The sequence below is a fragment of the Podarcis raffonei genome, chromosome 2, assembly GCF_027172205.1.
Source record: "Podarcis raffonei isolate rPodRaf1 chromosome 2, rPodRaf1.pri, whole genome shotgun sequence".
NCBI lineage: Eukaryota > Metazoa > Chordata > Lepidosauria > Squamata > Lacertidae > Podarcis > Podarcis raffonei.
The window spans coordinates 80960022-80973472 of NC_070603.1; the positions used below are offsets into that span (position 1 = coordinate 80960022).

At 39.8% G+C, this 13451-nt stretch overlaps 1 protein-coding gene across 1 annotated transcript in view; it reads right to left on the bottom strand.

The window, feature by feature from the left end:
* Positions 1-13451, bottom strand: part of FAM120A (family with sequence similarity 120A) — a 52949-nt gene that overhangs the window by 30202 nt on the left and 9296 nt on the right. The window contains exons 2-3 of the mRNA XM_053377766.1: positions 12397-12643; positions 11768-11850 (exon numbers count right to left, since the gene is read on the bottom strand). Of these exons, the coding sequence (XP_053233741.1) occupies positions 11768-11850; positions 12397-12643 (330 nt within the window). The remainder of the gene's footprint in view (positions 1-11767; positions 11851-12396; positions 12644-13451) is intronic.

Below are 13451 nucleotides of genomic sequence, written 5' to 3' on the forward strand. Positions count from 1 at the left end.
CTCCACCCCAACCCTGCTCTAGCTGCCATAGTATCCATTTGGATCTCAAACATCTTGTCTTCCGGATGACGTATGAGTGGCTATTTTTCTTAGCAGGGTAGTGTTCTTGGAAACTGCCTCAAATTAAAAGCTATCATAGTCTTTTAAAACCACCAGAGGGCACTCCTGAAGCCAAAGAAAAACATATTATCCATAATGAGCCCCTGCTCTGATTTCAGTTAAATTTCAGTTAACTGATATGTACAGACAAACATGTAATTCAAAGGTACCATATATACGTAACCAGAATGATTATTGGAAAGAAAACACATACAAGAGACCAGGAGAGTCAGAACAGAAGAGGAAGTGATATAAAAGTCTCATTTGTAGATTAAGAGGTTGGTCACACAAATCCAAGTTCTAATTAGCCTATAATTTATGTCCTCTCACTACCCAACAACCTTTCCCTCCTTGCATACCAATACACCGCATCAGAAAAATGTTGGGTTCAAACAGGGTTAAGGAACAGAGATGTCTGGATAGTCTGCCTCTTCTATAAGGGCTTCACTTTTGAGCTGTGGGTGGGCTCTGGCTTTACCACCACCACTTTTCAGTTTCTGAAGTCCTTGTAGTACATGACTCCATTCATTAAAGCAGAGAGTACCCTCTTCACGTTTGAATTGTGCGACGGAGACATCACATGGTGACCAGGAAGTGGGGGTGCACTGGCCCACCCCTGACACCAACACATAGATCTGAACGTCTGCATTGTGCAGCCCTATGCATGAGCAGCTACTGTGTGTAGTCTTCCACATGACCTGCACTTCTGATAACGCTGAAGCCCTGATCTCTTTGGAGCCTACATATGAGCAACTGCTTCTTCAGCCAAACCATGGAAGGCCCTAAAGGGCCATAGGCTAGCCACCTCTTAGGTTAGACTATATTGGCCAAGATGAACCAATGGTCAACTCTGCACAAGTTGCACATTCTTTCTTCCCAAAATACAAGATGAGCCTTGCAGTTTTTACAGAGCAAAAAGTCAGATTTTTTAATATCACCTCATGATAAATTATTTGGTGGAGGGGGCGGGGGGGAGCAGCAAATCAGTACGTCTGAATAGTGCTTATTTCAGAAGTTTAACTTGAAGCCTCACACAAACAGCAGCATAAATTTTGTTTGCAAAAAGGTCGACAAACCTGAACAGTTTGGGAACGCTGAACTTGACAGCACTTATGTGTAGGAAATCAATAAGTTAGATTAGCTAAACAAAAACTGGTTTTAAAGCATCTATAATTCCAGTCTCTCCGGCATGAAATTTGGTGGGGGTAGGGAACACATGTGAAATTTGAGAACAAAATATTACCTGAAAAGCAAGGGCAACAGTAGACCCCATTCAGAAAGCTGGGTGGCAAGGCAACCGCTATTCACTCTCAAGAAAGGAATTCTCTGTGGAAAATGGCCTACTGTAAGATTGCATTTTAAACAGCATAGCGCAGCTATAAAAACTGTTCAACTGCTACAACATGAGGCCAATACCCTAAGGAAAATGCTATTTGCCATTAATAATTACAGTTCCCAACATTTTCATCTTTGATGGTTATCTGAAAATTGCCTCATACAGAAGACAGAGCTTCAAAACCACTCACACAGAGTTCTTTCTATGCAGAACTAGGCAAAGCCTGCAATTTACGAAAAGGCTACAGTACATTATAACCAAACTTAAGCAGTTACTGCCATTTCCAATGCTGAAAGTTTGCTATAAAACAGGATAAGGATTGACACATTTTAAAAATTTGGCAACTTTCTCCTTCAGTATTGATTTATTTAATAAAATGTATATACTGCTTGAATGTAAAAAAACCCCAAAAACCCACTTCATAGCTAGTTATATATATTAGAAGAGATGATGTAGCTTTGTGTTCAAACAGATTGAGCTGAGAAGCCAAGAAATCAGTGGGAGTCCTCAGGCAAGTAACTATTTCCTCAACTATCTTCAGTTTAGCTCAACAGTGAGCAACCTGTGGTGCTCAAGTTGTTGTTAGAGCACCTTTTCCCTCAGTTCTATGGGTGAGAGCCATTGATGCCACCGGTTTCTAGAAACTCCTGGTGGACTAAGGAAGCCCAAACTGAGAACAGTAGTTCTCCACACCCCATTCTCATTGATGCCACCATGCTGGAAGCATGAATACTTTTGTTTTAAAAAAACCCAAATCATTGGCTGCATCTGGTATGTAAGATATCCTACTGCGCACAAGATTATAAACATGCTTTTATTATACAAACAGTGAGAACCACTATTGTTGAAAAGCAATATACAAATATTACTTTAAAATAAATAAAATCTGCCATAGGGTTCCCTGCCTTTGTCTTGCTTCATTCTCCCTCATTAGACCTGGTCTTGCCAACTCAGCAGAATCCTTATCTCTTCCCATCCTTGCTCACCTCACAGGCCATATTACCCATTGAGCAAAAGCCAGATCGTCACAGTAGCGATTGGACTGCCCTTGTGTAAACCTTGAAGTCAGTTCCCGTCACCCTCCCAGAGCAAAGTTTAAGAGTAAAAACTAGCATCCAGAAAATGTAAACTAAAGCCCCAAGTATTTGAACATGTAGCCAGTTGAAAAAACAAAACGGCAGTGTGCCTAAAGCAAGAGACAATCCGCATTCGGTCCAGAACCACGGATGTGAATCCACTGAGAAGATAATTTTAGAAATTGGAAAGGGCTTGTATTGAGCTTGTGAACAAAACTGCTGGATGGAACGAGGAAAACCCTGGAGTCAACTTCCTTTTGTCGTGGGATTCCACTCACTGGACCTCACCTCAGTATTGAAAATGGCCTCCATCCAGCAAGAATCTTAAGCAGACAGGTGTGGGTGAATAGAAGTGGGGACGCAACACAGTAGTAGATATTTATTTTAATTTAAAGGAACTGTGCTTTCTGAATATACTATGCTGGCAAGTGTATTCAAGAGTGTTGGATTCCTGGGAGTGGTAGGGCCTGTGTGTGAGGAGCATAGCTGTCAACTTTTCCCTTTTCTTGCGAGGAATCCTATTCGGAATAAGGGAATTTCCCTTAAAAAAAGGGAACAGTTGACAGCGATGGCAATGCCACCTGCCCTTTAAATCCTGTTTCTTAATTCTGTGATAGGCCAGTTGTTCTGTAGGAGAAAGATGCTCTGCATATGCAGAGAGGCATATTTAAATATTCTTGCTGGCTACTAAAAATACAAAATGGCTACAAAGCCCAGGTACTATCTGTGTACTTCCGAATCCCACCACCTGGAGCCCTATCCACAGAACCATTTTACCTCATTTGGGAAGGATTCACCTGATTGAAACTTGTATGATTTTTGCCTTCAAAAATAGAGGTTATTCTTTGTCTAGTAAAGAATTACTGGCACAAGGGCATTTTTCAAAGTTTAATAACAGATTTAAATATTTTTAAAATCCGCAGGTAGCCATAATTTTAAACAGGATTAGTGTAAAAATATTGCCAAAGTGGGATGACGAAACTAAAACGTGAAAAAATTATTATGAAACTTTTAAAAATATAGCGACTATGCTTTGACATCAAGTTTTTATTAACTAGCAGGTCATTTTTTCTTCTACGCTTTACCCTCAGAGCAAGAGCTAATGAAGGAAATCAACAGAATTGTTAAAACTTCTTCTCAGATAAGAAGGAATGGAATACCCTGAGCTTTGCTACGAGAAAATAAACTAAATTTAATAAAATGCCACTTAAAAATGCTCACTGCTTTAGAGGCCCCTTCATATTTTAATTTTCAAAAGATGGCTCTACTTTTCCTCATAGCTTCAATTATCTGGTGTACAATGTTATCACTTATTTTTTAGCTCCCCACCCAAAGCAACTAGCCTGCTTTTTACTTATACAAAGGAGCTCCTCTTATTAGCAAAAAGCAGACTGTTTTGTGTGTTTTTTTAAAGGAAAATTGCAAGCTACAAGGGCTGGTGAAGGAGAAACAAAGCACACCAGCTCTCCTTAGGAAGCCCACTCACACACCTGGAGGGAATTCTTAGCTGCCAACGGTGACCAGGTGAGTAGCTAATACAAGACTGAATTGTCATATGTAGCATTAAATGAATTATATGTTGAAATTCTGGATTTACTGCATATCAAATATTAAAGGATGCATAATCAATTCTGAACACATTTCTAATGGAAATGGAAATCAGAATTCATTACTATAGCTCCTATAACAAAAAATTACAGATGCTTTAACATGAGCAGTTAACAGCATGGCAACCAGGCACAAGAGACACTTAAATGGGTACGTAAGTATTGTGTTTTTCATTTTTCTTTTAAAATCTAACTGGGTAGCACTATAATTATGGAGGAGGAAGTGACATCACACCTGGAAAACGGAAGTTTGAAAGGAGAATTCTGCAATCCTGGAGAAGATTTTTTTTATAACCCAGTAACTGGAACCGAGAAGTCCACAAAAGAAAGTAGCAGCAGCAGCAGATTAAGTGGCTGAAAAAGACAGGCAGTGAATAGAGTTTTATTCTATAACTACTAGAAGAAAAACCTCAAACACTTCTGCTAGCACAATGAGGATACCATGAAGTACATAAAAAGACAAAACACTCAAGATATCATGTTAAGCTGAAGCATCTAAAAAGTTAATAGTGTGTGTTTAGAAATGGAAACGGCTACAGATTTTCTTCAAAGGAGAAAAATGAATTTGCACTAATGTATAAGATCAAGTAGACAGAAGTTTGCAGCAGACTGTTAAGTTTCAATAAGAGTACATAACCAAAATTAATAATCAGACGGCAATGGAGGGGGAGAAAATGTAAATTGCACGTTATGAGATCATGACAAGCAAAGTTCATTGTGAACCCCAAAAGCCCAGAGCCTGACAGCTTGGAGCAATTTCTCAAGAAATGACTGCACTTTTCATAAAGCCTAAGGATATTTAATCCCATTTTCCATGCCAAAAATCTGCACTCTATACTTCAAAAGCCTTAGGCTTTCCACTAGAAATGAGTTTTAAAAAGAAACCTAGATAAATTCTTCACATAGGTTAGTAAAACTGAAACGCTGTTTCGTTTTAAAAAAGAGAGCTGAATGAGCAACACAACCCTATTCTTAAAAATTAGACATTATCTCCTCATAGTTACAACTAAAAAGGCCCCGAGACTAAAAATACTCATGAGCAAAAAGGCCTCAAAGATGCCATTGTCTTCAGAATCTCCACTTCTACACTGATGAGTGAGCAAATGTTATTTAACTAAGAGCAGGAAGAGATGGTCACATACACTATACAATTCCCTACAAAGAATTTTTTTTGGGGGTGGGAAGTACAGAGTCTTTCTTGCTCACTCCAGGCTCATCTATTCTACATTAACTCTTCCCTATCACTTTGCATTTTCCTTATCTGACATTTTTCCTGCATCAATTACAGCAGAATCAGACTATTAGAGCACTCATCTAGGTTGACCCCTTTACTTGGTTCTATTTCAGGCTTCAGGAAACAGGCTACACGTTTTGTATGTTGCTTCATATAAAGTACTCCCTGTACATACAGAACTATGTCAAGGAGGGCTCTAGGCAAGCGTTCTCTCTTGTCATACTAGCTTGTTATGCACACTGAGATTTCTCAATGTGTGATCAGGGGACAGGACATAGAAAACATGCAACCCTCCACCTGCAGTATGAAATTGTACAGTCCAGCAACAGGTACTTTGTGTCAGTGCTCTCGATAATTTACATTTGCTTCTGGATTACAAATCCACAGGACAGAAATTGTCAACTGAGTGTTATACACAACATCTCTTAGAGCCATTTCCAGCTATGACAAGATAAAACACTGCTGGGATAATGTGCACGCTGCACATACAGCAACCATATATAAACCTTTATAAACAAAGCTACATATCCTACTCTCAAGCTTACACCTAAAGTAAGACAGGGTCACCAATCTTTTGGGACCAGTGAGCACATCTGGAATTTTAAGAAAGTGCCACAGGTTGCCAGCGACAAGATGGGGTGTGTGACCTAACACAAAATGGCTGCTTTGAGGGTGTGGTTCAACACAAAATGGATGCTACGTCTAAAAAAGGAGAGTCAGGACCACAAAATGCTGTGCGCCTGCTCCCACCCCATAAAAAAGCACCTACATGAGCCACCACAACACTTGCTCAGTTTTTGCACCTCTCCTCTGTTCAGTACAGGGGAGCGGGTGTCCAATCCTGGCATCCAATGAAATGTGGGTATGAACATGTTCACTGTGGGAGAGGCTGATTCAGTACAAACAAGAGCTGAAAAAGAATAGCAAACTTACACACTGTAGTTTTTTAAGGGGATATTTACGTTTCATAGGCACCACAGGGTGTACTGGTAGGCACACTTGCCCCCAGGAGCACCCACTGCAGGAAGACATAATGGAAGGGCAATGTATGGGAACTGTAGAAAGTGAGAGTTCAGTTAAAGAATGATAGGATGAACAATACCTCTTCATCCCTTCCTTCTTTAACTGCACTTAAATACTAAAAATGGAAGAATGGCAGAGTTCCAATGGAGCAACAAGAAAGATAAAAAACAGAGCACAGTGGGGAAATCAATACTGTAGCACTGAATTTACAGGGGACAGTGTTATCAGGGGAGTCAAGACAGCAAGAGAGGAACATGCACAACAAACAAGTGGAATAATGCATACATTTGAAAGTTAAATTGAATGCAAGATGAGAGAGAGCCAATGTACGTAACAGAAGACAGGAAGTAAAATCATCATGACAGGGATAGATTAGTTGAGCTGAAGAAAGAGAATACATAATTGAGCAACCTTCACATGAAAACCTACTGGACAAAAACTAAGTTACTATCAAGCAACTGTAGGAGATGCTGGAATCTCTCCAATAGGAAGCACCTTGTCTTCTGTGAATCAGATGCAACAGTAGCCTCTCTCAATGTGTGCAGATGAGAGCACAAAAAGGTGTCCAACCTCCTTGTGTTCATAATCATGGGAAATGTTGCACTACTTCCATCCACCCACAAGTGATTTTGATTTTAAAATACATCTAGACTTTAGAGTAGGGGTATGGAAAAGAGGTCCACGAATAGACAGCAGACCAAGTGCCAGGATTGTTGTGAAGTAGGCCAAACTAGGTAGCCAGGGCTTAATTCAAAAAAGCACTTCTTTTGTTCTTAAGAAACTGTGTTTACTTGGGAACATTTAACATTGATTAGCTATGCCTAAACTATTAAGAAATCCACTACTGCTTTGTAAATTTAAGAGCCCAGTGGACCACAGGGATTCCCAGGAGGCAGAAAGCTAATAATTCAGCCCATTCTTGCCTCAGAAAACTGACAATGAATAAAAATTAGGTTATCTTATAAGCTGAGGCCTTATTTATGGATTTTTTTAAAAAAATATCTAAGGTCTTAAAAATGACTCAACAACTAACCAGAGAGGTCATGAGTGCATTTCATTTCCTCTGTCCTACTTACTGGCTAACATGAACAAAATAATAACAGAAACTAGTATTAGTTTTCTCTTTTCTCCTGCAAAGACATGAAAAGAAATGTTCTTAATCTTATTGGTTTGTTCCTATTCTTACATTAATGTAAGTACCACATATTTTAACACTGTGTATGTTTAGAGTGTTTTAAATTGCTTTTAGAGGATCTATGTTAATATAATAAAATTTGCTTTGCATTGAATATAACTTCCTAATGTGACAGTTGAGTATACATGTTACATGGGCACCAATACCCAATAACAACACTACAAAACAAGACAATATTTTTATTGTTTTAAAAGTGTCATCTATGACAATAAAGCTAATGGTTTTTAATGGCTTTTTTAAAAAAGCAGATGGATGGGGATGCAATTTGCTAACAGCACAGAACAGACAGCCATTATTTGTTTTTGTTCATATAAAGATAAAGAACTTATGCAAGGGAAACAATGAGCGCTAGAACAGGAGAAACTGGAATGGAGCTGTAGAGTAGGAACTCATGCATTCTGAGACTTCATGACTGCATTCACATAAACTATAATGATTAGTTTATCAAGAACACACAGATGGCCCCCATTTTGCTTCTCCCCTAGCAGGAACCACAAATCTCAATTCCTGGCTTGGTGTTCCATCCAAATCATGACTGTGGTTTGTTTCACTCTAAGCTAACACTGCTGAGAAGCTAAAGTTTGCTCCTGCCTTCCCATTGCTCCTCAGGTCAGATGTAACTCTTAGCCAGGGATCTTCTGATTGGAAAGGAGCAAATCTGTGATGAACTGTGATTGATGTAACTCTACCAGAATGAATGGGACAGTCCAATAGCATTCTGAAAGGTAACAGTAGAACCCTGTTTTGAATAGTGTCTCTGATTTTGGTCTATCTCTTCAAGAAGACTTAATTCAAACCACTACATATGGCAAAAAGCTCTAGTGATGGTAATGAACACTTGATTACAAGAAGCTGAAGTAGTTATGCCTGTTTAGCCTGTTCAAAAGGAGGAAGAGAGCAAATGAGCACATAAGCCTTAATGTCAAACCAACAGAAGATATTTCTAGAAATAACTACACAGGTTAAATAGTACCCACTGCAGATACAAATCAATGGTTGTAAAACTACCCATTAATAAATTTATATTAGAAATCAAGTCAAGGCTACCCAGCTACCATGTTTATAAAATTCTGCCTCTAAAATAATAACAAAGAACTTTAAAAGAACAGTGAAATCCATGTGTGATTAGTTTTAATCAGGTGCCTCATTTGTGAAATAATGGGGCACAGGTGGAGGGTGAATGAGAATGTGCTTGTGTGAGCCTGAGGCGGTTGGCACCCCAAATATTGAAAATATTTATTTGTATTATTCTTCCTATTATTGGGCATCTGGAAAACACGGTATGCCACGGTACCTTGGGTGGTATAAATACTTCAACAATGCTATTTTAGGAGCTTACAGTGCACTTGTACATTATGGGTTGGAACTAAACTTGTAATTGGGCAAGTTTCACTTATGTTGGAAGAGGAGAGGAAAGAGATGTTTTGCTGATCCCTCCTTCACCTTGCAGCTTCCTGAAAATCTGCACAGCTTGGTTGGGGAGCACTACGAGAGGCATCACATCCAGGAACACAGGTCCCAATATGTAAAACTGTGATATGAAAAGCTGCCTAAGGGATGAAGTAGATATGACCTGGGGAGCATGTTTTTTACTCACATCTAAAACAAATGGTGGGGGCAATAAGCTCCTGGGGAAAGCTGGGTCCCTGCAGTGAGGCAAGCACAGGAAGGCAGTGTGAGGGGAAATGCAGCTCCCCTGGCGCATGTTGCAAAAGAACTCCCCACCACCCTGGCGCTCTGTGTGTGTGTGTGTGTGTGTCTGTGTGTGTAGTGAATAGGACAGAGGCACAAACAACATACAGAGCTGCCTCTATTACATTTAGTTATCTCACGCCTGGACTACTGCAACGCGCTCTACGTGGGGCTACCTTTGAAGGTGACCCGGAAACTGCAATTAATCCAGAATGCGGCAGCTAGACTGGTGACTGGGAGTGGCCGCCGGGACCACATAACACCGGTTCTGAGAGATCTGCATTGGCTCCCAGTACGTTTCCAAGCACGATTCAAAGTGTTGGTGCTGACCTTTAAAGCCCTAAACGGCCTCGGTCCTGTATACCTGAAGGAGCGTCTCCACCCCCATCGTTCAGCCCGGACACTGAGATCCAGCGCCGAGGGCCTTCTGGCGGTTCCCTCATTGCGAGAAGTGAGGCTACAGGGAACCAGACAGAGGGCCTTCTCGGTAGTGGCGCCCGCCCTGTGGAACGCCCTCCCATCAGATGTCAAAGAGATAAATAATTACCTGTCATTCAGAAGACATATTAAGGCAGCCCTGTTCAGGGAAGTTTTTAATATGTAACGCTGTACTGTTTTTAACACTGATTGGGGGCTGCCCAGAGTGGCTGGGGAAACTCAGCCAGATGGGCGGGGTATAAATAAATTATTATTATTATTATTATTATTATTATTATTATTATTATTATAGTTCAGCCTGCAAATTATCAGCATACTAATGGTCAGAAACAAGCTTCCCTTCATCAGGTTTGCTACTGAGGTTTGGACTTCTTTTTGCCCATCTTTGCTCCATGTAGCTTACCTCACCGCTCTGAAACATCTGGATTGTTTCCCCCTCATGTCCAGGCAGACAGAAAGAAGAGTAAATGCAAGAGGCTGGTGGACACTGGGACACAGCTATTTGGCCATTAAAATGTGTAACAGGACAGCTACTTAAGAAAAATTTGCCCCACCACAAGCATAATCTGTGAGGCACAGATTATAGTGAGGCACTTACAATTAGCATTTGTGCTGAATCACCCTTGTGCATTTGGGATTGTTACTCACCTTTTCTTCACAAACATGGATTAAACGGCTTTATTTTTTTAAATAAGTAACTCACATTTAATACAAAGTGAAAGCAAGACCAGCAACTAGCATGCAGATTTGTAGCCTAATCTACATGTGATGAGTTTGATGTCATGGCTTATGATATACTGCAGGTTGAAGCAGGCCAAGGTGCTTTTGTTCCTTACAAGACTTTCTTTTTTTAAATGAGCATGAAAAGTTGAATATATATGATTACTCAAAATAAAGCAAGGGGGGGGGAGAGAAATAAATAAAAACTTCCATAACTCCCAGTGCTGAATCAGCCTTGAATCTTAGGCTGCAATCCTAAACAAACTTACTTAGAAGCAAGTTGCAGTGTCACCAAGATAATTTATGTTCAAGACAACCTAGTAGGATCTGGGTTCTTATGTGTATGATGGCTTCTTCTCCACCCCTGTTGCTCATTCAGCAAACATAAAAGTATTATACAACTGCAACAAATAGTTAGATGGACTTAAAGTTATGCCCTTAAATCTATCTAAACTCCTGCAGCACTTTTTTGCAATGATGGTAACTTCAGCACAGGTTTCTAGGCGAGAGAAAGTGACAGAATTCAAGAAAACCAGGAGGTGTTTGATCTCGTTTAAACCATCAACTATGTTTACCCTTTCTTAAACTCTGGTATGCATGTCCCATCAAGGAACCAACAGCACTTCTGAGAGCTGAAAGCTTAAGATGTTTCAGATACTGAATTTTCATAAGCCGTACACCAGCACCCAAGCCCTCTGTTCAGGTTTTTCATAAAGTTGTCCAACTGGCAATACCATCACATGTACAACTTTTTTACTAAACCTTGGTTCTCAAACTTAATCCATTCCAGGAGTCCATTCGACTCCCAAAACGGTTCGAAAACCAAAGCGCGGCTTCCACTTGAGTGCAGGAGCTTCCTGCGCTCAAGCGGAAGCTGCGACAAACATTCAGCTTCCAGAAAACGTTCACAAACCGGAACACTTAATTCCGGGTTTGCGGCGTTCGGGAGCCAATTTGTTCGACAACAAAGCTGTTTGAGAACCAAGGTACCACTGTAAATGTATCTAGTATAGCTGAATACAAATAATTTTTTCTCTTAGAGCTATCAGAAAGAAAGGAAAGGGGAAAAGAGCAAATATTTTCAGAACTGCAGTCACGTTGCTGATGCTAGTGCAGTTTAGTATGATAAAATGAGAACTCAAACAAGAAACACAGAGTGTACATTGCCCATATGAATGGAAAAACTTAAAGAACTCACTTACAGTGAAGCAAGTTCTCAGAGTAGTCCTCTTTTAAGTCTTTGGTGCTACTTTAGAATACCCAACAATATTAGAAGTTGCCCAAATTATGTTTTATTCCTATGCTAGGTTATTTGTTTTAATGTCAGAAATTATATTAAAGTTGTACCTTAAGAGAGGCTAGTGGATGTTCTGGACCAAGTAAACTCCAATGAAATGAAGCCAAATCTTCATCAGGTAGAATGTGATTACCTGGAATATACAATATGCAATGCTTTTAAAAAATATACTATATGTTACTTGTTCTTCATAAATGGTTGTCTCGTTTACTTTTTTAAAATATCAAGGCAGTACTTGAAATTAGTGAAGTCTGACAGAGTTGGGGGGAAATAACAATCCTAAATTCAAATTTCACTTGCAGATAATGCAATTAGAGAGACTGAATATGATAATGAGTATTTAAAAGGTAACTAATCTACATTTTTTCCTGGTATCACGTCTAATTCAGAAACAATGTTTATCCAAAACTAAGTCCCATATTAACGGGGCTTACTTCCAAGTAATCACATTTAGGATTGCAGCCTTACTTCAGGTACCTCCACATTTCCATGTAAAAGTGATTGGGATAAAAGGTACCAGATTCTGATTCACTGCTGTACAATTAAAAAAAAAAAAAAACCACACACACAAACCAAGAGGATGAAGAAATGATAAAACAAGTGTGCACAGAAACAGTCCTTCCAATAACACATTCTTAAGATCAGATAAATGTGGACTTCCATGTGTCATTCCACCTACCTAAAAGAGCAGCAAAAATAGGAAACCGATTTGGATTCAGGTCCAGTTGCTTGGCAACTTCATGCATCAGGTATTGGCTTGTCGTGAGGCTTTTTCCATTACGGCTCAGTTTTAGGGCATGGGCACTGAAATAGTAAGGGATGTTGCACAATGCGTAATCTGAATCAAATGCAACCAAGCCATGGAAGCCTTTTTCTCGGCAAAATGAAATTACTTCTTGATGGTGGTCTTCAATGCTCTGTGCAACCTATGCAAAAAGGGAGGGAGGAAGGGGGAGGAAGAACAGGATACATTAAATGTTAATACCAAACTGTATGAAAGTGCTGAAATGTACATTAGCAGTTCATGTTAAAAACAAGTTCTCACACACTGGAAATGTGCAGCTCCAACTTGTTGACAACAACAGGGTATCCTATACCATCCTCAGTCAAACTTTAGTCCTGTTCCAAACAACTGTCCTTCCTTCTCCTAAACACTATAATCAGGGCCAATGAAGATCCCATATTCAAAACAAGTGTGCAGTTTCCCAGTTCAAGCATTACTTTCTAACAAGAAGGAGAAGAAAGCTGAAAGCAACTCTTGATTTCACTGTATTCAATTGAGGGAACTAATGAACAGGCCAGACTCCCTGTTCTGCTCCCCGCATCCCAAAAGACCTACATAAAAGACACCCATGTTCCCCTGCCAACAACTTTCTGAAACACACCTGTCCCCTTGGGACAGAAAAGTATTTAAAAGACAACACACATCCCATCTGAACTGTTTTCAACTCTTTACAGGCTTATCAGGTCTCACCTTGGCTTTGGCAGATCAGCAAGAGTCCATCCCTCCTGTGCTGTGGCATATTGTATTTTTCCGTCTATAAGACGCTCCCATGTATAAGACTATTTTGAGGGACTCAGATTTAAGAAAATGACCTTGGCACTATCCGTGTATAAGACGCCCCCTAATTTTTGACATAATTTATTAGGGTGAAAACCTAGTGTTATACACGGAAAAATACGGTATATATTTTTCCTTCAGGAGGTTAAAAGCCTGGAACTTGGACTAAGATC